General features: G+C 39.0%; 1 protein-coding gene across 1 annotated transcript in view; it reads right to left on the bottom strand.

The window, feature by feature from the left end:
* LOC149813118 (calpain-type cysteine protease DEK1-like) overlaps positions 1 to 26,632 on the bottom strand; it is a 63,660-nt gene that overhangs the window by 23,370 nt on the left and 13,658 nt on the right. The window contains exons 9-18 of the mRNA XM_089992140.1: positions 25,437 to 25,495; positions 15,880 to 16,042; positions 14,161 to 14,434; positions 13,900 to 14,050; positions 13,704 to 13,815; positions 13,409 to 13,574; positions 13,230 to 13,300; positions 13,034 to 13,125; positions 12,684 to 12,846; positions 11,467 to 11,538 (exon numbers count right to left, since the gene is read on the bottom strand). Coding sequence (XP_089848266.1) covers positions 11,467 to 11,538; positions 12,684 to 12,846; positions 13,034 to 13,125; positions 13,230 to 13,300; positions 13,409 to 13,574; positions 13,704 to 13,815; positions 13,900 to 14,050; positions 14,161 to 14,434; positions 15,880 to 16,042; positions 25,437 to 25,495 — 1,323 coding nt within the window. The remainder of the gene's footprint in view (positions 1 to 11,466; positions 11,539 to 12,683; positions 12,847 to 13,033; positions 13,126 to 13,229; positions 13,301 to 13,408; positions 13,575 to 13,703; positions 13,816 to 13,899; positions 14,051 to 14,160; positions 14,435 to 15,879; positions 16,043 to 25,436; positions 25,496 to 26,632) is intronic.

Here is a 26,632-nt window from a genome sequence, read left to right as displayed (position 1 = left end):
AAACGAATATGCATTAAAACACACCTCCTACCAATTGTGGTATTACTAACCCCCCAAAATCCTAGTGAAAGACAAAACTACAGCAATCAGAAACTTCGTAGGATCAAGATTTTAGTGAACCTGTTAACGTCCATGAGTCCACCAATGGCCATGGACCTTAACTGGCTTCATCTAAAATTAATCCCTTTAGCTAAATGGTACTAAAGAGCAGATTCCAACTCCTGTCTGTCCCAAATTCCACTCCTATTACAGTATCAAGAAGTTGAAAAACTTTAGGTGAATTTTCAACAGTTAATAATCCTCTCATTCACAATCATGTTCCTTTGGCATCCTAAACTCTAAAAAACATTCACGCAATTTCTTGTGCTCACGATGACTGAAACTTGTCAAGTGAGCTAGTTGGTGTCACGAAATGGCACACAACCCAAGACATTCCAAATCGTAATCCAAATGCCAAATCGAAATACATTTAAATACTAACAAGATACAAACTAATACAAATTTTGTGAATAAATGGTTTCAGTCATAATGAACAATAAAATACATAAAAACTTCACTACAAAATGCACTCAAGAATACTCAAAAATATCTAGAACTACCCATCACTCTCTCAAAACTCACTCATGCACACACCAACTTATTTATAGAGAAAAAGGTAGAGAAGAGAGAAAAGGGGAATACCGTTTTTAGCAGTTGAAGAGGGTCCAATGGCTAGAAATCTAGCTATTGGACCCTTTCCAACAGCTAGAAACAGTCAACCTCAGTTGACTTAATCAACCGCAATTGACTATAGTATATATATTATATATACACTATGTATATATATTAGATATTATATATATATACATACGTATTTATATACACATGCATACATATATACATACAAAAATACATTCATCTTAACACCCCCCTCCCCTCAAACTTATGACTCCCTGTAAGTTTGAAATTACAGGGAGTCAAAACACTAGTTTGACCACTACAAGTAATTACCTCTTAGCCTTCAAACCCCAAACATCAAGTGTATCAGCGACTAGAACAAGAGCATAATCATTATTAAACTAAAGGGCCAAAGGCACACACGAAGGTGTATATAAACATCTTTTGTCTACATATAATGACACTTAAAAACAAGTATATCAACACTTAAAACAAGAGCATAATGTCAACGATGGGCTAAAATCACACACGAAGGTGTGAATAAATATCTTTTGTCTACATATAATGTCACTCAAAAAACAAGTGTATCTGCGATTAGATCGAGAGTATAATGCCAACAATGAGCTAAAATCACACATGAAGGTGTGAATGAACATCTTTTTACATATAATAACACTTAAATAAAAAATTAAGTGTATCAGCGACTAGATCAAGAGTATAAAATCAACAATAGGCTACAGTCACACATGAAGGTGTGAATAAACATCTTTTTACATATAATAACACTTAGATAAGAGGTATAATAGGAGGAAATACAAAAGGTAAGAGAGTTTGTAATGAAAACACATTAATGTTATCAATAAAATTATCAATTTTAACCATCTTTCAAAACACCATGGTTTCAAAAATAGATAGCCACCACAGATAAACAGAGTTGCAATCATCTATAATAACAATGGTCATACACCAAATGAGTGATACAACACACAAATCTAGAGATCAAACAACTGTCAGTTAGAGTCAAATCATAAGTCGACAATCTACTCTGAAATAAAACGAGGTGCACACAACTTACCCCAACATCTCTAAATAAAAAATAACAAGCCAAGAGAAGTGATGCATCATATAAAATTTTGCGATGGACACAACAAATGTCATAAAAAGGCAATAAATACTCACGAAAATCATTTTTCAAATAGATGAGTTCATTAAAGGAACCAATTTAAAAATATAAAGTTTCAAATCAAAAATCCAATAAAGAAGATGAAATCTAAGAATGAATATAGTGCAATCATATATCCCATGACAATTTTTACAATCTTTAATAAGCAAACAGGAATCATGCTTAATTCTTCAAAAATGAATTCATAAATCCACCAATCAAGGAACAAGTGTACTAAGGCACATCACATACAAAAGATCCAATAACTCTCAGAGAGAAGACAAGAACAATATATATGATCGTAAAAAGAAGCCTTTTAGATTTAAATCATAAGTCTGCTATGAGAAAACAATGACATGTAACATTACAGAAAAAACACATATAGAGATTCTCGAGGAACCATTTATAAACCCAAAAGCATACATAATTATCACCAATTATGAATACTCAAAGCAATAAGATAATATAATAACTTATAGCCACATGGGCTATACAAAAGCTATGAATTTTAATACTACATACTAAATATCACTCGCAAGTCGCAATGCATCAAATATAACCTTCTAAGGGGCACAAACACAAGAACCCACTAGGAGGCAAAACACAATACAAAAGGAGAAAACAAGATAATATTATGACAAACAAAATGCATTCAAGTATATGTGAACAAAGCATCCAATGCAAGAGCCATTTGTAAAAAAAATGACAGAGAAATGAATACAAGTCGTATATAAAATTATCCAAGATCAATATCAAGTATAATCAAAAGAGGATGTTTTTCAAAGAATTAATTTTGCACAATGAGAGCAATATCTTAAACTCAATCATTGAAGCCACATAAAAATATGGGACATGAGCATGTCGATAATGAGAGCATACAAAATATCCATGGTATTACTAAAGAATTATAATTACGATGACTCAAGATATACATTATACAAGAATCTAAATTTCTTGACACATTTTTAACATAAAATTCACATAATATACCTAATAATCATGATGGATATACATTATACAAGAATATAAATTTCTTGACAAATTTTTAGAATAAAATTCACATAATATACCAAATAATCATGCTTTGACACATAAAAAAGGCACTAACGATCATTACGATAAAAAATTTGCATACAACAAAAAAATAGTATTTTGCAAACAACATGAAAAATATATAAGCATAGTCTTTAAGATTTTAAAGAAAACCACATACTCTTGTAAAATATAATTTTCATGACAATATTTTTCAAAAAAATATAGTAATCATAATCAAAACATATATTTCATGTAAACATGCTTACACAAAAACATATATCAAAAGTCAATAATTTTTCACAAGTTCCAATTTTAATTAACTCGAAAACATATTCATGTTTAACATATTAATAAATAGCTATTATATTTCAAACACTTTTTCTTAGTATATACCATAAATATTTAAATTAAAGAATCCAAAGAAAATACATACCAGAATACAAGTCTTGAGTCCAAACCATTCATCAATTCAAATCTTTCTTTTGAAGCACAAACACTAACAAGATACCGAGACCCATATACCTTGCTCTGATACCATGTCACAAAATGGAGCATAACCCAAGGCATTTCAACTCGTAATCCAAATGTCAAATTGAAATACATTTGAATACTAACAAGATACAAACTAATACAAATTTTGTGAATAAATGATTTCATTCATAATGAACAATAAAATACACAAAAACCTCACTACAAAATGCATTCAAGAACACTCAAAAATATCTAGAACTACCCATCACTCTCTCCAAACTCACTCAGCTAGATACAGTCAACCTAAGTTGACTATAGTATATATTATATATATATATATGTATATAAATATATATTATATTAAGTATATATACAAACAAAAATACATCTATCTTAACAATTGGAGTCCCTCATGAAGATTATGCCCTTACCAGTGCCAAATAACCCAATAAATTATTCAGATGGATATAGCCATTCTTCAAACAGACATGCACAGACAGCGACAAGAACACAGTACAGATAAAATAAATTGAAGGCACAAGAAGTTCAACAACTTCCACATCATCAGCATCCATTCGAGAGATCAATTGCAGCCAGGAGGGGCTGATGACCTCATCAGGACATCAGTGTTGCCTACATCATTTGTGCAATGAGTGGTGGTCGAAGTCATAGGGATTCGGCAAAGCAAGTGTCGCACTTGTGTCGACGCGACGCGGGTGCGGCACCCGGTGCGGTCAACACGACCCTGGGTGCATTGACCGCACCCAAGATCATTTTTGTCCAATTTTTGGACATAAAAAAAATGCCCGATTAAAAGGGCTGTGAAAGAAGATTAGGGCAAATTTTTGCTCTCGCGCAGCTTTGCTCTCTCGCTCGCCTCCTCTCCTCCCGACGTCTCTCAGGGGAGCCCAACACTGCCTCGTCTCCTCCCTCGTCGCAGACCTCCGGCGATCGCTGGCGTCAACCCCACCCACAACCCCGACGACGCCCAAAGCAACCTCCTCCTCTCCTCTCAGGTAACCTCTCCCTCGTCCCCTTCCTTCTTCTGATCTTTTCCCAACCCTTCACCCCCCTCGCTCTCTCTCGCTCTCTTGTTGGGTCGGCAGGGGAGAGGTCGAGCCCCCCTCCTTGTTCCCTCTAATTTCAGGGGAGGGGTCGAGCCCCTCCATGCTTCCCTGTTTTCGGCAAGGGAGGGGTCGAGCCTCCCTGCTCCCTCTAATTTCAGGGGAGGGGGTGATCCCCTCCCTGCTTCCCTATTTTCGTAAGGGAGTGAGCTCCTCCTTGCTCCCTGTTTTTCTGACAGTCAGGGGTGGGGCGAGGCCCCAACCCTCTCCGCCCCCCCCCCCCTCCTCCTCGGTTTCCCTTGACGGGTCGGGAGCTGGGCTCAGCCTGACAGACCGAGCCTACCTCTCAACCCTCCTTTGTGAGTCGGAAGCCGGGAGCTGGACTCGATATTATAAATCTTGATTGTCTACATAATTGATTTTAATATAATTTTTTTTGTGTTTTCAAGACAAAAATGACGGATAAAAGGAAAGGACTTGCGTCATCTTCATCCTCACATGTGAGTTCTGTTGTTAGTTTTGTTGATAGTTGTAGTGTGAGTGATGATGTGGGGCCACTATGGGTGCATGTAGATAAGCTTGCAAGAACTGGAGAAAGAGGTGGTAGAAACAAGAGATTTTGATGCAAGCTCTGTGAAAGAGATTTTATTGGGTCTTACACAAAAGTGAAGACGCATTTGTTGAAGATACCAAAACATAGCATTTCAGGATGTAGAAAAGTTGATGAGGCAATGCGAAGACAATACAAGAAGAATATGACAAGAGAAAGACAATGAGTGATTCTTGTGTAATTAGTGTGTCATTTGGAAGTCACCAAGAAGATGCTAAAAAAAAAAGTCAATGTAGAAAGTAGAGGAACGTTACAAGCAGCATTCAATACATACGGAGGGGAGGATATGGATAAAAAAGTAGGAAGGTATTTTTATTCTAGTTCACTCCCATTTAATGCGGCAAGAAATCCTTATTGAAAGGATTTGGTAACATCTTTGGCAAATTGTAATTTGAGTGGCTACGTGCCTCCAAGCTCAGAAAAACTACGAACCACACTTCTTGTAGAAGAGAGGGCAAATGTAAAGAGGTTGTTGTAGATTAAAAAATATTCATGGGAGCAAAATGGAGTTTCTATTGTTTATGATGGATGGACAGATATTCAAAGGTGTCCATTGATCAATTTTATTTCTTGTTTGCTTAGTGGCCCAATATTCTTGAAAGCAGTTGATGCATCTAGAGAATATAAAAATAAGAGTATTTGAAGGGGTTGTTTATAGAAGTCATAAAAGAAGTGGGTGATCAGAAAGTAGTACAAATCATTACAGACAACGCTCCAGTTTGTAAAAGTGCAGCGTTGAGTTTGTAGAGTGAGTACCCTCATATTTTTTGGACTTCTTGTGTAGCACACAGCTTAAATCTGACCCTAAAGAGCATTTGCAACCCCAAGAAGAATAAAATTCGCAAGCATATGCTTTATGTTCATGGATTGAAGATTTAGAAAGAAATGTATTAGGAATTTTGTTAACCACCATCGTGCTAATACTATATTTAATAGGCATTCTGACCTGAAATTATTGAAGATCGTTGAAACACATTTTGCATTCATCATTGTGATTGTGAAGAGGATTAAAAAAGTGAAGAATGATTTGGTTAGCATGGTGACTGATGAAAATTGGACATTCTATCGTGTTGATGATGATGTCAAGGCTCAAGAAATTAAGAAATTCATTGTTGATGATGAGTTTTGAGACAGAGTGGTATACTTCCTTCAATTTACACAACCTGTTTGGGAAATGTTAAGAAAAGTTGATAAGGATGAACCCATGCTTCATAGAGTTTATGAAATGTGGGATAATATGATTAAAAAAATACAAGTTGTAGTTTTCAAGCATGAAGAACGGATGATTCAGAATATTTTAACCATATTCATTCAATTTTAGTCAGAAGATGGAATAAGAGCAACACTCTTTTGCATTGCATGGCACATTTCCTTAATCCAAAATATTATGCAAAAAAGTAGCAGGTAGGTGGTATTGGTCGTGTCCCTCCAAATTTAAACTCAAAGCTATCAAGACATAGAGATATGTGTATGATAAGACTTTTTTCAGAAGCATATCTTTTGAATCAAGTCACACAAGAGTTTGAAAAAATTTCAACTTCGAGATTATATGGACCGGCATTATTCGCGAGAGATGAGGATAATATAGATCCTATGGTCAATATTTGGATCAGAAACACCTCTTCTCCAACGTCTTGCATTAAGATTGCTATCGCAGCCTGCTAGTTCATCTTGTTGTGAAAGAAATTGGAGCACATATTCTCAAATCCACAACGTGAAGAGAACCAAACTCACCAGCAAGCATGCAAAGGATTTAATATATGTTCGTTCAAATCTTCGACTACTTTCGCAAACCAATGATAAATACAGGTACTAATTTTCTCTCTTAGTTATTTGATTATTTTTTAGTTTTTCATTTAAATATACTTGTATTGTATTTAACATTTTCAAATTTAGTTTGTAACGCAGACAAGGAACATTCAAATTTGGGGATGTAAACCCAGAAAAGTGTGACTTCGAGAGAGAGCATTATTTCAACATGACAAACATGGATTTATCTGAAACCAGTCTTCCTTCTAATGATGCATCTGATGATGAAGAAGAAAATTATTAAGATCCATTACTTCATCGTCATATACATTGTAAAATATACTTTTGGTATGTAATTTAGTTTTTTTCTGTTTTACTTATTTGATTGATATTTAGGTTGATTTATTAATTGCTTTACTTATTTGATTGATATTTAGGTTGATATATTGCATGCATGATGAATGATATTATGACAATGTTAACTGTTAAAACTTCAAAATTATATATATTAATATATATATAATATATAATATATAATATATGTATATAATTTTTTACGGTTTTGCCCTGCCGCACCCCCGCACCCTCAACCGCACCCATGTGACATAGGTGGTGGTGAACAGAATAAATGGTGACAGATTCCAAAATACCAATGACTGGGAGATTTAGCAAATCACCTGAACCATTGTCACCCCATTTGTGACATCTGTGTTGTCTCCTACAACCACCATGGAATTACACAGGTAGGTTTTTATAGGGTTTCAAAACTCAACCGCCCAAAATCTTTGTAAATTTTTTAGGCTCAAAAAACCTTTCTTTTGCATTGGAAAAGCACGATCCACATATTGATTCCTGATAAATCGACCATACAAACTCATCAATAGGGTAAAAATTGCAAAGAAAGTGTCAGAAACTCATTTCAACCCATTTTGCATGCTCTGTATGCGTGTATAGATCATCCTCATGGAGGAGGTGAGTGGTGCATGAAAGGAGGCAGGCCTTCGATGTCACCTTGAGTAACTAATAGCCGACCTACCGAACTGGCAACTAGATACTAGCTGGTGATTCAAGCACAGCACGTGCCTCCACTATGGAACCACTCCCCTTCAGCACTCTCCTCGAAAATGACTCCCTCTTGCTATAATAACAGATTCTTGAAATAAGCAAACTATGGGCTCCTTGCTTGGTCTGATTTGCCTGTCTCACGTAGTTTACTTGATCTATGAGAGAAGAGTGTTAGGATATATGTATTGTTGGATATGTATTTACATACCAAAGTATACTCGGATGCACTTGGTATATCCCAGAGTTACCAGAAGTGCCTAGGTGCATGGGGAAGTGTGCTTCCCCGAAGCGCGTTTCGGAAGCGCAGAAACACTGCGCTTCCGAAACACATAGGGAAGCGCGCTTCCCCCTCGCTTTCCCATTTTTTCCATTTTTTTATTTATTTTTTTGCTTTTTATTTTATTTCGCTTCCCCCTGCTTCCGGGCTTCTTAAATTGTATATATGGATGAATCAAGGGGGAGTTAAGGGTAACGCATCGACATTTAGTAGCATTCTTAGCGTCTGTACTGACGCTGGAGCTGTAGAATGGGGACTTCAGATTCATAATTTGAGTGTAGTTCTTGGGTTTGAGTTGAATTTGTATGTTGGGTCTGCTCTTGTTGGTTTTTATATGCAATGCTGGAGCATAGATGATGCGATCAAAGTGTTTGGTTTAATGCCAGAGCGAACTTTGGCTACTTGGAACTTGATACTTTGTGGATATAGCAAATATGGTCGATCAGACTAATTGCTTGACATGTTTGGAAAGATGCAGGCAGCAGGCATGGAACCAAATGGAGTTAGTTATTGTTATGTCATTCATGGGTGTGATCATGAAGGTGTTTTGAGCCAGGGAAAGCAAGTGCATTGTCGCATGATTAAAACTGGATTGGCTGAATCTCATTTTTTCATCGCTAATGCAATAGTTGACATGTATTCTTCTTGTGATTGCTTAAGCGAAGCCATCAAATCATTTGAGCTAATGCAGTTTCAAGATGTGATCTGTTGGAATTCTATTATTTGGGCCCATGCCAGAGATGGATATCTGCACAGAGCTGTAAACTTGTTCAGCCAGATGCGTAAGTGGGGGAAAAAACCCACGATTCATTCACTTATTGAACTCTTGAATTTGAGTACTGGCTTGCAAAGTTTTCAACTTGGGGAACAAATATATGGGCCCATTCATCCACATATTTTTTTTCGCTTACCCTTAACTTAAGCCCTGCTTCCCCGTTCGTGATTTTCTTCTAAGTCATCCCACGCTTCCTGCTTCCTAAAATTTTGAAAGTGCCTCGCTTCCCGCTCCCTCGACTGGTAACTCTGGTATATCCTTTTGTATATCCCCTTTCTTTGTATATTTTTTTAATTTCCTTTTGTATTCTAGGTATCTCTTTGGTATACCTATCAAGTGCAGTCTAGGTATTATATAGGTTGAGTATACTTAAGGTATGCCATTAGGAGTAGAATAGGAATTTTACTCATTTATTTTCTAGTCATTACTTAAATGACTAATTTTTGTTATTTATTTTTATTTATTTATTTTTATTTATTTATTTTTATCAAAATATGTTGACCAATCTAGCCATTGTACCTCTCCCAACTAGTTGTTGGGCTAGTCCCTCCTTTTTCTCCTTTGTTTCACTCTTATATATATGGGTAGGTGTGTGCCTTCTAAAGTGAGAGAGTGATGGGTAGTTTAAGTGTCTATGAGTATGTTTATAGTGAGATTTCTCTTGTATGTTTTTGTGTTTATTTCACATCAATAAAATATTTAATTTTTTATATCTTGTTTATTCTCTTGTATTTGCATGGCCTATTGTATCTAGCCAAATGCATTTGGATTTCATCTATGTTGTTATTTTTTTGTTTCTTGAGTCTCAGGTTTCATGCCCCTTCGTGACAAAGAGGAGGTACAGGATCAATGTTTTCTTTCTTTCTTTCTTTCTTTCAAGGTTTTTGTCGGTTTCTTGTCATTGGGAAGGGGTTAAGGATTGATTCTTTTGAAAGGCAAGAAAGCATCTAGAGTGTACCTTTTATTTTTATTGTCACCCTATGACCTTGATACACACATACATACATATATCATTTATCTATATTATGTGCTGGATATACTAATATCCCACCTAATCCGTTTGGAAAACTTGCTTCAAACCAGGGTCACTGAAAGCGTTATAGGCTATGTCACATGGGTGCGGGTGCGGGTGCGGGTGCGGGTGCGGGTGCGACACGGGTGCGGCACAATTTTAAAATTTTTGGACACGGGGACTCGGCAAAAAATATATATATATATATATATATATATATATATATATATATATATATATATATATATATATATATATATATATATATATAATTTTATTTTATTTTTAAAATGCCACAGCTGACAGCATAGTCTGTGTGTCTGTGCACAGGCACAGGCACAGCACTGTGCACAGGCACAGGCATAGACTGTGCACTGTGCACAGGCACAGACTGCACTGTGCACAGGCACAGCACTGTGCACAGGCTGTGACTGTGCACACTGCACAGCACTGTGCACAGGCATGCACAGGCATAGACTGTGCACTGTGCACAGACTGTGCACAGTCAGGCAGCACAGTCACAGTCTGCACTGTGCCTTTTTTTATATATATTTTTAAGCAAAAAAAAATAAAAAAATGGTTTTTTAGGGACATTTTTGGACTCGGTCAAAGTTGACCGAGTCCAAAATGTGGACGGACTCGGCCTGGACTCGTTGACCGAGTCCGACTCGGCGTTGACCGAGTCCGGGCCGAGTCCGAAGCCGCACCCGAGTCCGCACCCGTGTCGGGGCGTGTCGACTCGGGTGCGGCACCTCCTTAGCCGAGTCCGTGTGACATAGGTTATAGGGCATGGGGAAGTGCGCTTCCCCAAAGCGCGTTTCGGAAGCACAAAACGTGGCACTTCCGAAACGTGTTGGGAAGCGCCAAAAAAATTTAGGAAGGGGGCTTCCCCCTCACTTCCCCTTCTTTTTTCATTTTTTTTTGTGTTTTCATTTTTATTTTCTTTCTTTTTTCTCTTTTTCACTTCCCCTTCGCTTCCTAGGTCGCTTCCAGATTCAGATTCGCTTCTAAGTCGTCCCGTGCTTCTCGCTTCCTAAAATTGTGGAAGTGCCTCTCTTTCCGCTTCCGCTTCTCGAATTGCTTCCTACTCCCGCTTCCCCGACTGGCAACTCTGCTTCAAACTCTTTCTTCCCGGAAATGAGATGCTCCTTCTTTGTATTCCTTGATATGCCTTCTACGCAAGCATCATAATTGGAATAGGCCCTAATACTCCAAAGAAATCCATTTTCATTTTCTCAAAGGAAAAACAAAGATTATTCTTATTCTTGTATAGCTATGCATATGAGTGCAAAGCCATATTACTTTTCCTGCATAAACAATCCTTATGATTAATATCTTTTCTAGAGCACATTTTTATGGAAAAATAAATCATGAAGTGGTGCCTACCAACTGATGGCACAAGATACATATGTATATGTGTACATATGTATGTATGCACATACATACATATATACGCTACCTACATACACAAAACTATACACGCATACATCCATACATACCATGTACTGATTATTTTTGACAAACTAAAAGGACAGAGCATTCTGAGCAATAGAAAATACTGTAATAAATTCAAGGCCATGGGAACTCACTTTTGTTGCTGACCGAGCAATAGCCTGAACCAAAGTTTCCTTGCTGAGAAAACGCATTGCATCTTCCATCATCTATTTCACCATATAACTGTATCAGCCTCAAGAAAACCTAGTTAACAGTCTTAAAAATTTTCTCATTTCCTATGTATGAGCCTAAAGCGCTTCACACAAATTTGATAGCACAACAATAGAAACAGGCAAGCAACTATCAGGACCTAATTCAATACTCCTGACTGGATCTGTATATCACCTTCCGAAAAAAGAAAAGATGTACACAAATTAATGCATCAAAATCAAAAGATGTGCTATTTGATAAATGACTTGGTTATGATGTGAAAAATACATGCTTTTTGCTGACAAGGGGAAGAAGTCATTACTAATTTACCACAGTGCTTTGGACATACAGATATTTACAAGTAAATGTTTCAAGGAATGTAGCATACATTGAGGAGAGTAAGGGTGTACATCTAGTCAGGAAACAGAACCAAAAGGGTCGGGCATGGGTTGCTTGTGCAGCCCCAAGCCCGAAAAGACCCAGGCCTAACACAGCCTGAACCCACACACACCCACAGCAGCAGTTTGGTACAAAACTCTGTGGGGGTATGGCCACACAAACACAGCAAAATGCACAACTATTCCATATTTTAGAAAATGGTCCATGTATGAAGTTCTAGACAGTCAATTAGGAACTAACAGTCTAAAACATGTTGTCTTCGAGACATTCCAAAACCAGTAAACATTAACCTAATGTCAGATTTGGCAGAAACAGCATTATCCCCAGTACAACGAGGTCAAAATTGCAATTGGAATACAGCACATGGTGGTTGTTATGCACAACTTGAAATTCTAAAGATCTCTTAAAATCTAAACATACATAATTAAATGACAATTAATAACTAAAAAGTGTATCGTTAACAGTGGATGCTTTTGATCCTGTATAGATGTGACAGGGACACGGGAACTAGTAGAAGCATCCATGTGACAGCCTGGGCGAACCCGTACCAGATAAGAGTGGGGTCAGGCTTTCCACAGGTCAGGGTTAGTGTTGGCCCTAACAGATATCGTGCCAGTTCTCATTGGGTGGTGGCCCGATATCCACTCTAAGAGAGAAACAAAGAGCCAGCATATGTTGAGGATAGGAAACCAATAACTCTTTTGATGATCTATTATTGGGAAGGTAACCTAGTAAAATATACAGCATAAGGCAGTGGGCATACCTTAAGAGTCAAACATGGACGAGACACAGCAAAACCAAAGGCTACAACGAGAGTAATTGCAGATACAGCAGCACCAGCAAAAGGTGGATAAATGTTCAAGCTAGCAGCAATACCCCAGCCTTCAGTGGCAAGTGCAATCCCATAGATAATAAGAAATGCAGCACTGCAACCCACAAACTCACTTGTGTCAAACGCAGGGAACCACAACAGCATGCACTCAAAAGCACAATATGGATAGAAGAATCTAACAATAAATAGCAGCACTTATCCACAAAATTAACTTGACAAAATCAATATCATTATCACCACATGCATTTCCCATGCAAAGGAGATCGACAGCACCAACCAACCTGACATTTTTTGCAGAATCTGCATGTGCATCATAGACATACACTGGCAGCACTCTTGGTGAATAAACTACAACAGGAGGTGAAAGAAGTACCTAAAAAAAATTTATGAGTTCAATTGAAGCCATGAGCAGATACACTTTGAAACATAGTTTATGAACTAAATGTAAGACAATATTATCTCAAAACAAAAACTCACAGTCAGTGCACGGCCAGCCAGAAGAAACAGGAAGGAGAAGTAGCCAACAGATGCACCCACAAAGGGCTTACCTACAAGTAAAATGGGCATTTATATTAGCAAAAAAATTATCTAAAAGAAATCATTCATACAACAGAGAAAGGATAGCGAAGGCAAGAATAATCCAAGGCAGCATTCACCTTCCAATAAGCCAACCAGAAATGCAGCTAAACCCAGGATAAATGCCAACAAGCAAACTAAGAACATCTGGGTCCTTGTCAAATAAAAATTGTTTGAAGCCCAATAATGAATAACACCAATAGCAAAGACAACTAGCAGCAGAACCAAAAGAAATGAAAACCCTATCTGTTACAATAAGAAAAAACAGATTTAAGCCACAATAAGATTAAATCAGTTGAAAAAAAAACATTACCAAAACATTCAAAGTTTTCAATCATGTATCCATTCAACTGATGCCAAAAAATTACGACATACCGTCCATGGTTTAACAGTTATTATAACAGCTGAGATTGCACCAAGCAAAAGAAGCAACCCAATGCCAACAAAGACATAAACACCACGAGAGAGTTGCCAGTCATCATCTTTCCTGGAAAAAGATAAGCAGAGTAAACTACATCCAGATAACATAAATTTAAAGCAGTCTAGATTAGGACACATCTTATTTTCTCACCATTTGTACAGCCCAGAGCAAAGAGATAGAACTGCAGGAATGCACACAAGTGGTAGCAATGCAGCAAGAAAATCTGCCTTTGTAGGCAATCGGTCCACCCGAGAATTGACAACTTCCAAATAAGAAGCTCCACAGAATGAAACAAGTACAACTATAGAGAGAGAGTATCATAATGTCAAAACATCCCATGAAGTAAAAGAAAACAAATATTTTAGAAAAAAAAAATTGGTAGTGAAACTATCATCCTAAACACCAACTTACTTGCAAAAATACCAATACAGATTGCTGAAGAAAGTGAGAACCTATAGGTTGCAAACCAAGAAACTATAGGCAAGACACCTGTGATCAGCAAGGCTAAGGTTGAAGACATTGCCCACCCAAGGTAAAAGGATGATGTATAAGGGGAGTCGTAGTATTTTTTAGTGCCATTCCAGCCAGTATAATCCAGTTCATCCAAAGGTTTTGCAGAAACAATTGCACCTAATGCTGCAATTGATCCAATTAAAATTGTTGTGGAGATCGCCAGCAAAATACCCTGAAATGAAAAAACAGACATTTGTAAATTCATATTAAGACAATAGATGTGCCTAACTCCATTCCCAACTTCTCAACAATACAATGCATGTGAAAAAGCATTTTAAATAAGAAACTATATGGAAATAACTGCAACTAAACAGCACCAAATACTTGACTTCATGCGACAGTTGTTAGACAGAAGAAGTGAAGATGTACAAATTTAAGAAACTAAAAGCTACCTACAGTCATAGCCATTTAACTATAGAGTTGGATACAATAAATTTGTGCCATCTCTCATAACATGGACAGGCAAGTGGGTAGCTTGTTTGCAGTCACTGGAGTGCCGCAAGAGTAATTGCAACTCAATATGACCGAGAGCTTATAGCACCGTAGAAACTTTAAGGGCATATTATGATATCTCCTCACCTACTCTGCAAAAGCCATTTGAGATATAGAATGATCTCTTATAGCTCACGCTTTCACGTGGCTAGAGATGGATAGTGATATAACAACAATGACAAGGTTTTCTTCGCAGCTATATCCAGTGTGGGAGTAGCAAAATGCCTGAAATTGACACTCCATAGAATGTGAATCTTGTCATCAGGTTCTGCACTTATTATGGACAATGGTACTATGATTCTCCAATGACACAAAAGAGTAACAAATAACTTATATAACAGAATATAAGTAAAATGTGTGGCAAGGATTAACACTAACACATATAGTGTGGTGGCTTTTTACATCATGACAACCAGATCACATTCAAAGAAACACGAATGTGTCCAAATGTAAATATACTGGTTGACATGTAGATTTTAGAATATGATAAATTCCAATATATTTTAAAAGAGTTCCATCTAAATGGCAAGAGGAGGCTATTTTGTGGGCTGCCAGGATCCAGTAAACCATTTATTTCATGTGATTAGTGTTTATTTGGCAAGCCATGTTAACAACTGGAGTCAATAACTTCATTACAACTTACAGCCCATAGCCTCGTTTATCTCAGGATAACAAAGTCTAGACCTCTAAGGGCACTGGCAACCTAACCAAGGTGACCACATGCATAGCTTGCGCAAACCACTTTCTGATTTTCAAACAAAGTCAAAAAAGAACAAACAAATAAATAAAAACAAAAAGGAGAACCATGTGAAAGAAACTCCAATAGTATGTGAACCAGAAGTCAACAAATTGAAAGTCATTTAACTAGATAACTGACCAAGAAAGAGCAGAAACCAATAATAGCAGAGTGTTCCTGCACATGAAGCAGTATTTAACTATTTTATATCCAATGACTTTCTAAAATAACAAGTTAGCAATGCAGCTTGCAATACTCACGTGTCACAGGTACTTTAATAATTTAACATATTAACAAAATGTATTTTCTGTTTATCTGCTGAAGAAAGTTGTTAACCTAGCGTGAAAAAATAAGAAAATATGAATATAAGCATGGTCTTATGAACGAACCTCCCGGGTACCACATGTCTGATGGCTATTTGACTGCACTGTATTATCTACTTGTGGAATCCAGAAATGGTACCCATTATGAATCCATATAGGAATAGCAACAGAAAGACATGCCACCATTAAGGGAACTGTGAGGGCCAAACCAAGCAGCAGCGATGATTTGCTGCACCACAACAAAAATGTGGAAAGTTAGAACACAAACCAGGAACAAAACAAATAGCTTTATTAAGATATCTACAAAAATGCACAAAGTATACACCCCCCAGCATAAGGATTCAAATTATGATCACCTAGATTAAATTTCAGACAACTCAGACTAACAAACCAAATCCAAAAAAGATTGTTAACCAGCACCAAGTCCGCAGCATACCAGCAGATAACTCCAATATCCAGTTAACGAGACAACCAAAAGTAAACTCGTAAAATACTATGTAACACAGACACGGCAGATGACCCATTGTATCCATGTTGACAAGCCTGGGTACCGGGTGAGGCATGGGTACGTTGTGGGTCAGTTTGGATTGGGTCCAACCAGGACCCAACCTGAAACCTTTTTTTTACTTAGTTGGCCAGAGAGAGAGAGAGAGAGAGGATGTGGGGGAAAGAGAAGAAGGAGAAGAATAAGAGGAAAAAGGAAGCAATGGGGGGAAGAGAGAGAGAGAGAGGGCGAAGACATACCTGCACCTCCTCCTTCCAAACGTAAGAGAGATAGGGAAGGGGGATGACTTTCCCAATTTTCGTTTTATAGGTATAAAAAATATCAAACTGTTGAATAATATAATATAGATGCATCATATGTATTACTAATCAATGGTCTTACACCACTCAAGTGTACATAATATTATTTAAAAGGGGTATCAACGTAATCTGTTACAAGGTTAGAGAGTCAACTGATTTTGTCTTTTAGTATAGTAAAGGAGGGCGACCCATAGATGTCGTATCTCTTTAGCTTTCCTTGCTAAGGAAGTTTTGGCTAAAGCCTTTTCCTCACTCTCTTCTTTGTGTGCTTGTGGTTTATTGTTCTCTTGATTGTTATTCAATATGGTATCAGAGCCATATTGAGAACAAGAAGATGCTGATTCAGAGCGTGTTGGAGAAGAAAGGAGGCTTCATTCTGGGTTGCACAGAGTTTCGTGCAAGGGTGCTGACATCAGCATCATCTAGTCAACTTTCAGTTCTTGAGGTTTCAAGATACCAGACCAGTAGCTCTTGATTTTTACAGCATTTCGAATAAAAAATCTTGATCATCGGTTCAGCATTAGGTTTTTCAGTGATTTTTCAAGGAATTTTTCTGTGCTGTCATTTTGAGACTGTTTTGAGAAATCTCACTACATCAATAGTTTCTGAGGCTCTTGAGGTGTAGTGTAAAAGCCCGTAAAAAAATCGTTATCAGTTGAGTCCGGACCCGAGCCCGAACCGGACCCAGACTCGGACCCGGACCCGAGCACGACCCACGACCCAGCTTCTCGAATTCTCGAGAAGCATGTGTCCTTAAAAGGACACAGGTGTCTCGGGCGAGGGGCAAAAACCCTCGCCCCTTCTCTCTCCTCTGCTCCGTCTCTCTCACACTGTCGTCGGCGATTGGAGACGCCGGCGATCAACTCCGTCTGGTCACCTCCTCCTCTCTGAGTTCGGCAGACCTCCCGGCGGCCTCCGAGCTCCGGCGACCGACCATCTCCTCTTGTTTCCCATGCGACCTTGTCGGCTGCGCCAGAGCCCCCGACGTCGGAGTTTTCAACCCTCGCTGCCTGAGTTCCTCGTCGTTGCCAACCTACAAGCCTCGACAACCTCTGTCGTTGGCGACTCGCCGCCGACCACCACCCTCCTTTTCTCTGTTGTGTGGGTGCCAGCGACCCCTCTGTTTTTGTCGCCTTCGTCCTGGGTGCTGCAGACATCGGCGATCGGAGTCGCCGGCAACCTTCGACTGCACCACCGTCACTGGCCATCTCACTCTTCGAGCTGGCGTCAACGACTCGCCGTCAGCCACCATCTGCTCCCTCTTGGCTGTGTTTCCCGACGATCGCCGCCTTCAGGCACCCTCTCCCCCGATCTCCTTTTTCTGCTCCCACCGGCGATCGACAACCACCTATGTCTGGCAGCGCCTCTGCCAAACCGCTTCTTTGATCAGCACTCCAGTGAGTTACCACTGCTCCCCATTCCTTCAACCTCTTCTTCCTTGTGTCCGCCAGCACCCACCTCGGCAGACACCCCCCTTCTTTGGAGGCTGACGCAAGGAGGTCTTGACATCGGCACCATCGCCTTCTCCTGTGTCGTCTCAGGTATCTCCCTTTCTCCCCTTCTGTTTCCTTCCATTTTGCCGACAGGGAGCGGAGCTCCTTGTGTCGGCTCGCTTTTTTGGCATGGGTGAAGCCCCTGCCTCTTTGTTGTTTTTTCGGCAAGGGATTCTGTTCTGCCCCATGTCTCCTGTGGTTTTCTGTCAGGGGGTGAGCCCCCCTGCTCCCTTGTTGTTTCCTGGTAGGGGGAGAAGCTCCCCCTGCCTTCTGTTTTTCCTCAACAGGGGCTGAAGTCCCCTGCTCCCCTGTTGCTTCTCGGCAGGGGGTTCTGCCCCCCTGCTTCTTGCGTTTTGCCATCAGGGGAAGAAGCTCCCCTGCTTTCCTGTTTTCGAGCAGGGGGCAAAGCCCCCTGCACCTCGTTTGTTCTCCGACAAGGGGCTTTGCCTCCTTGCCTTGTTCTTGCTGTCGGCAGGGGCAGAGCCCTTGCCTGTCTCGTGTTCCAACAGGGGGTGTTTCCCCCCTGTCTTGTTGTGGCAGGGAGCCTTTGCTCTCTCCCCTGCCTTTCTTTGTTCTGGTAGGCAGGGAGCCCCTGCTCCCTGCCTCTGTTGCTTTTTGTTAAGCAGGACTGAGGCCCCTGCCTCTCGCACCGCAACCTGTAGGAGGCTTTGCTGCCTCTATTGCTCCTCTGCAGGGAGCTGAGCTCCCTGCCTACTCTCGTGTTTGGGGTCCGGTACCACTGCAGGTTTTACCGGACCCGCTTCTCGTTTATATTACGGCATATATTAATGTTCTAAGCATCGCAGGTTGAACGGTGGATCCAGCTCGCCCTTCATGGCTCGAGCTCTTGCTTGCTTACGCCGCAGGCATACGAGAACCCGCAACCCCTCAAGGTAGGGGATTCTTGCGTAAAAGGACAATGAACGGATAAATGCTAAAATAAAGAAAGATAACTAAAATAGGATGATATATATATGTATAATATATATACGTATGTCTTTACATTCAAGGACGCGGTTTCGCGATCCTTGTCCTCTTTACTTTTCTTGCACTTTCCTTTCTGTTGTCGCCACGATATATGTGCCTAGGCTTTTAATTCATGTTCTTTAACTCAAGGACGCGGTTTCGCGATCCTTGTCCTCTTTACTTTTTCGTACTTTACTTTCTTGTTGTCTCGCGCTTTGCGCCATGGCCATTGCTTATTTACATCTGTCTTTTTACTCCATGATGCAATTTTGGTCCTCTTTTACATTCTCGCACTTTACTTTCTGCATTAACCTTTATTGTCCCGCGCTTTATGCGTCATGGCCTTACTACTTGCTTTTGCTTTTCGTACCTTACTTTCCTGTTGTTGTCGTACTTCTTTTGCACTTACTTTTTGTATGTGTTGTTCGTCCTTACTTTGTTGTTGCACTTCGTGCATTTATTCTTATCTTTGTCGTATGCTCCTTTACTTGCTTACGCTTATCGTTTAATCGAGGTACAACCCCATGCCTCATGAGTCGTCTTTTACACTTGCTTAGTCAGTATAGGATCTCATACCTCATGAGTTGCTTACGTAGTTGTCTGGTTGTGTGTTTCGATGGTCGAGGTATGATTTCATACCTCGTGTGTGGCTTGTGTGTTTTGCGCTTGAAATGTAGCTTCGCACATCGAGTCTTGCCCCTTGATTTGTCATTGTATTAGTATGTGCACGGGTTTGCCCCTTGTCAGCTTGCACTCCCTGAGTGCAGCTTCAAGTGTATAGTATATACTATTTCACTTATTTGTCTTAAAAGACACGATGCACACTTATGCACTTTGGTTCTCCAAAGAATGACTTTTTAAGCACCAACCTATTTTCGAAACGTATAGTTTTGCAAAGTAGATTTCGAAATCTTTTTATGAGATAGCGGCTGAATCTCCCAAATTGATGCATTTGGGAGAAGTGTTCTACAACTTCAGTTCGCGTATCCAATACGACTCGGATAACCCTGTTTAGGAACGTGTGCACGAGTAGGGCGAGAATCTTATTAAGGTACTTGCGCCATCGCTAGATCGGCGTTACATCACCTCTGATGCGAGACCTAGTTTCTAGGCTTTCTGGTCAAACTAAGACAGTAGCGCCTTCCTTTCTTTGTAAAGGTATTATCGTTGGATTTCTTATGAAGAATCCATGCACCTCCTCTTGTAGTTGTACTCTTAGTCACGTATGATATGTTTGAACTACGAAGAGCAGGACGAGAGGTCTGTAGTAACATCTAAACGTGTATTGACACATTAAGCTAAATCCTGTTATGTTAATATTCGCCTAATAGGCAGAATGATTGCGATTGTCTAAAGGACCCGAGCACGATAAGTTGGAACTTGAATGAGTTCACCGTGGACTTCTGTAAAGCAGATGTGTTGAGGGATTTCCTGCGAGAGATCTTTACCCCTCTCATCGTGGTTATACCTTTGAACAGGTACGTTATGTATTGCGGTGAGTAAGATGAGAGGTGTGTGGTTGCCTCGAACACACAATGACACGTGTAATTCCCATAAATGATAATCATGTGCCTTCACATACAAGATGCTCGATTGGGTTGAAAGACCAGAGCATGTAGAATGGGACGGCAATTAGGAAACCCCCGTCATGCTCATTCGGGACGGTTCATCAAGAGAGAGGATGGATGGTACAAAACTTCGATGGACAGACCATTAATGGCTATTATGGACAAAGGTATGGCTTCCTCAGTCATCGGAGGTTAGGAGAAATACTTCAGGCCACTTCTGCAGAAGTTTGAATACATCCATGGTCCTTCGTTTGCCTTTGGGGATTTACTCTCTTGGTCACTGATCGTCCCCTTAGGAGCGGACTCAGTCAGTCATTCGGAGTATAATAAAATACATAGCATAATGGACCTCAGAATCGATCTTGGTTGTTTCTACTGTTTGCCTTGTGTGTACCACAACGGCCTGCTCATAAAGAGAACAAAATATAACTTATGCACACGATTATGAGATATGCATGTTGTGATGTGACTTGATTGCTTGATTACTCTCTTGGCCATATGCTACTCGTTGAGCTATGCACGCTTGTCAAGACGTTACTCTAGTTGGTTAAACTGCTTGCGCAGTTCTCTGTTAGGTAATAACTAGTTTCTCATACTAGTCAATTTCTTATAATATTAGCATTATGCTACTTGTTACATATTGTGATATAACTGCTACAGTGTGATTGCTTATCATGTGTAGCTTATGAATTGCTTGTGATGCAATAGCTTCTGCCTTACGATTAATGTAGTTATTTGCCGATAGACTGAGTCATCCAATGATACTTGTATGTATTGCGAGCATTGTTATAAATGCTTGTCTTATTCAGTTGTTTTGTTTGATTAGTGGATAGAGTTAGTTACTCTTCACCTATAATATCAGTTGGATTATTGCTTGTTTAGCATTGTGGTCCTTACTGCTCTTGTATTTAGCTGTTTGCTTTACTAGAGTCTTGCTTACTTCAGAGTACATTTTGTTAGTTTTGCTAATCTTGTTTTTTCCTTCTTGATCTATCAGATATCTTGATTATTGCAGCATTTGTACCTTCTTGTCTTTTGCACCTCTGCTAGTCTGTTATGAGACTGACCCATTTCATGGGAAGGTGGTGAACAGGTTATACAGCTTGCGATGGCATGATGTCGTGATGCGTTCAAGGCGAGACCTCTTTCCTGACGTTGCGCTCCTGAAGACACTTTTGATAGATGTAGTATAAAAGTTTCTTCGAAAGCATCTCTTCTGATTAAAACTCTGGGTTACTAAAATTGTATTACCAAAACCTTGTTCTTCTTTTTATTTCAATGAAATATATATTTGAGTTGCAAATCGGTTTGTAAAGGGGAGGTTGCGTTGTAATGCACCCAAGGTCCAGGGACTTGCTATTTCAAACATGATTTCCGTTGAACTTCTGTTTCAAACTCTGATAAATAACCGATTTTGGGGCGTTACATGTAGTGTCATTGTGAGATTCATTTCGTTTGGGTTGTTTTACAGTTGGGGATACATTAGAAGCAGTAGAGAGTTGATATTTCAATATTTGAGAAAGATTTGAGGACAGTTGGTAACTATATTTCCTACTTTGGGTGTACCGAGCTTGCCTATTTTGTGCATCATATTGGTTATACTCTTTGGATGTGCTCTGTGTAAGAGTATATTGTCAAGAGTATATTGTCCATGTGCATAAGGTATTTGTTGTGGTGCCTATTGTGTGATTGTGAGTATCGGTGTATTCAGCATAGTGGGTTATTGTTGTGTGTTGGCTAACCTGGCTTGATTTTCAGTCAGCGTATTTGGGTTATTTCAGCATATTTGTTTTTGTTGTTGCTATTCTGATATTTGTGTGCAGCTACTTATTTTGTAGTGAGATATGGAGAAGGGGGAAGGAATATAACTTGTCCTGTTGAAGCTTGCTGAGACAAATTATGAATATTAGGTTGACTTCATAACTTATAATTATGGGAAAAGGGCTTGGATGGCTCAAAAGTGAAATCCAAGACAACCAATCCTAACTATGACAAGTTCATGGAAGAGTGGATTGCAAATAATGTGAAGGTCAAGGTATGGATATTAAGGTCGGCAGAGCAAAGAACAGATGTGAATTTGTCCAAATTTCAAGAAGCCAAGGAAGCATGACGGTGTGTCAAGCAATTGTACAAGCAAGAAAATTGGGTCGAACAATATCAACTCGCTATGAGGCATAGGAGCAAGTATGTAGAAGAATTCTACTCAAAATGCAAAGGGTTTGGGATGCACTTACACTTATGGAAGGGCATAACAAATGTGAAAAGTGTATGAAGTGCAACTGTTGTCAGGCATGTGTGAGTGTGGTTAATCAGCAAAGAGAGACAAGCAAACTGAGAGAGTTCCTCATGGACCTTTGCCCGGAATTTGATGGGGTGAGGAATGTCAAACCTCACAGGTCACTTTTTCCCTCAGTAACTCATGCATTAGCAGAGTTGATTGCTGAAGAGACTAAAATGAAGTCTCCCAGAACATATCCTTCTGGTGATACAGTAATAGCAATTCCTCAGTAGTCGTGGTAGATTAGGTGGTAAGGGTGGTGGTAAGACTGTAGGTAATGGTGACTTGAGTTCTATTCAATGCCACTACTGCAACGGCTTTGGTAACATGAAAAGTTATTGTCCAGTTCTGAAGAAGAGTGATGAAGCTTAAATAGTATCTTCTAATAGTGAGAGCACTGAGCTCACGGATGTTGGTATTCAGTTTGTTGCATCTTGGCTGAGAGATCCTTAGAGCAGTCAGGTGGTGGTAAGCTTCAATTATTAGAGAAGATGCAACATTAGATGTTTCAATTGGGTTGATAGACTTAGATCGCATGTCACATGACAGCTCATGAGTCTCTTCTAACCAATTGTCAAACCTATAATGGTGTTTTTTTGCACTACAGATGGTTACTCTATGCTCATTTTCAAAATAAATTGCATTTCTTCAAACTCTTATCGTGGTTGCAAGTTAAATAGCTCACAAGTCTATTACGTTCCCTCATTAGCCATGAATCTCATTTTTGTTGGTGAAACTACTAAATACAATTATAATGTCACCTTTTCTCCTGTTAATTGCGGTGTGTACGATCAGTTATCCAAAAAGATGATTGGGATTGGCCATAGAAAAGATCTTTATTACTTGGATTGGCTGGACATGAGCAAGCAAATGAGTTATGGAGTTGGTATGGGTGCAGCTGTTTTGGAAGAGACAGTTTTGTGGCACCAAAAACTGGGGCATATTTCCAGTTCTAGGTTGCAACACTTGGCAGCCTCGAGGAGTCTGGGTATATTAGAGTTACTAGTGTCTAAGAATGTACAGAAGTGTGACAGTTGTAGGTTGACAAAGGGTCATGCTTTGTCATTTAGGTAAAGAGATAGAGAGACTAAGAGTTCAAATGTATGGGTATTTCACCCAATTTGTCTAAGGGTCGTTCTTCATATTTTGCAAAATTCATAGATGATCGTATAAGATATACATGGGTTTACTTCATGAAGAATAGAAATGAACTTTTTGCTATCTTCAAGAAATTTTGTGATGATTGAGACTCAGTTTTCTGTTAAAATTAAAGTGCTTCATATTGAGTCAAGTGGAGACTGGCCAAACATATTCTTTTTGTTTAAATTGGTAAGGCTCACCAAGCCCAATTATTTAACTGGTTGAATCTGGTAAGCAGTCATGAAACCGCAATCTGGTCATAATCAGATTTTACAGACATAACTTGCTTCCTATGTGAATAAGGGCAGAAGTATAGAATTATGTTGGGTTCAGTTGAAAGATTTCCAACAAATTTCTAATCTGGATATGTGAGATTCAAGCTACACCAAGACACAAATAGTTCTTTCAACAAATTTCTAATCTAAACGTGTGAGATTCAAGCTACACGAAGACACAAACAGAACCTGACCCATTATATCTCCCTAGAACAAACCTATCCGAATTCTCAAGCATTCATGACAGCTAAAAAATGAAAAAAATCAACTAACATATCCCTGAAAACTGCATTATGTGAAGAGAGTGAAAATAATAGAGAAACTTCCATTTAAGAGCCAACCTTTTGCCCCTAATTCCAAAAATGGACCTCACTTTTCTGAAATTCCAAATATGGGCCATACTTTTCCTAAACAGTCATATAGGAACCCGAGGTCAACATCTGTCATCTTGAAAAATGTGATTCCTTTTTGCTTTAAACATTAAAAAATACACATTCAACCACACAAAAAGCAAAAGGAGAACAATTTGAAGTTTTGAACTCTTAATGATATAGGCTATTATTGTTATGACTTAACCCGAGTTAAAGGGCAATAATAAATGCAGGCCCTTGTTTGGCAGTTTCCAGGAAAACAGAGGCTGATATCTGGAATTTCAGAAATGTGAGGCCCATTTTTTGGAATTAGGGGCAAAAGGTTGGCTCCTAAATGGAATTTTCCCTAAATAATATGATACAAACACATAAAGTCACTTCTCAAACTCCACAGGCTTTTCTGTGCAAACAAAGATGAACCAGTTACAGAAAAAGCAGGAAATCAGCAAGCATTTTCGACAGTCAGACAACGCACAAGATGTAGCAACAGCAACATGATACTATTAAAGATGAGCCACAAGCAGCAGTTGCATTACAAGGATTACTAAAACAAGAGGTAATAATAGTTTGTTGTCAAACAGTACCAAAAATGAATGACCCATCCCAACACGACACAAGAATGAGGTTGGCAACCCACCAAATTTACATTGGCTGCATACTCATAAAAGGAGCAGCACTGAAGATTAAAACCAAATAATAGCCATTAGGCATACATCCGATAAACATACCTTAAGAAGGAAAGCAGCAAACCAATGCAGGTACTCAATAGCCACGCAATGAAGCCATACTGAAAATGTCAAGAAATACCAATAAAAAAGAAAAGTAAATCAGAAAAAAAAAAGAGAAAACACTATAGTATGCTGGCGATAAAACAGCATTCAGAGTATCCTCTACTTAATTGTTCCTACAGCTTGAACTAATATGAATGCCCGGTTGCACATAAAAAAGTCGAGTACATTTCGTATAAGCATGCATCAACACTTGAAATGATCTGATGGACTGTATTGGAAGGCAGAATTCTAACGGACCATATTAACAACATAATCAGACCTAGTAGACAGCTGGAAGACATACTGTCAGAAACAGACCTGACAGGTAACAGTATCAAAAACCAGTTCAGGAAGTAATGATGATATTTCCCAAGATAATAAAACAAAGTGACCTACTTTGGTACACAAAAAGGTGAAATTAAATGCTCTACCAAATACAAGTGGCTTTCCATATGATGGTGGTACACATGCATGTGAGAATAAGCGTGTATGCATGTACCAGATTGCCCACTTAAAGGTGCATGCAGAGATACAGATGCATTTGCCAGTCACTGCGCATGTCTATACAGTCACGCACTTGTATTTCCAATACAAGCAAATGGGTACAGCCAGCAGAGACAAAAAATTATGGAACATGAAAAGTGGAACTATTATTGTTGAGGACAATGGACAACTTCAATGCAGTGGCTATAGGTAGGTCCCCATTCACCGGACAAAACACACCTATTTCCTGTAAATGCATCTAAGGAGAAACATATTATGAAATATGTAACAAAGATTAAGAGAAATGTAATCACATATTTTAAGCATTTATTGATGAAAAATCTTTCTTTTGGAAGGAAACAAAAGCAAGAAGTAACCCAGATTACAGAAAGCCGTTTCCATGAAACTAATTCTATTACTAATGAAAGAAATCAAACAACCTTTTCCATGAAGAATCCCTTCTCCAAACAGTAATCATAACTAAATATTCATTCCTTTCCAGAACAGAAAAGAAGTATACTAAGAAAGCATCACATTATTCCTGCCAAAATGTCAGTTACAAATACCACTCAAGCTACTAATCATGTTATAATCACTGTTATCCAAATATAGGTAGCAAGCATAAAGTCAAAAGCAAAAAATTTATTAGTCACCACTTCTAGAAAGGTGTG

The sequence above is a fragment of the Nuphar pumila genome, chromosome 16 (assembly GCF_984573655.1).
Source record: "Nuphar pumila chromosome 16, dmNupPumi1.hap1.1, whole genome shotgun sequence".
NCBI classification, from domain to species: domain Eukaryota; kingdom Viridiplantae; phylum Streptophyta; class Magnoliopsida; order Nymphaeales; family Nymphaeaceae; genus Nuphar; species Nuphar pumila.
Note: the sequence above shows the minus strand (reverse complement) of the source record. Positions and strands in the feature narration are given on the sequence as shown.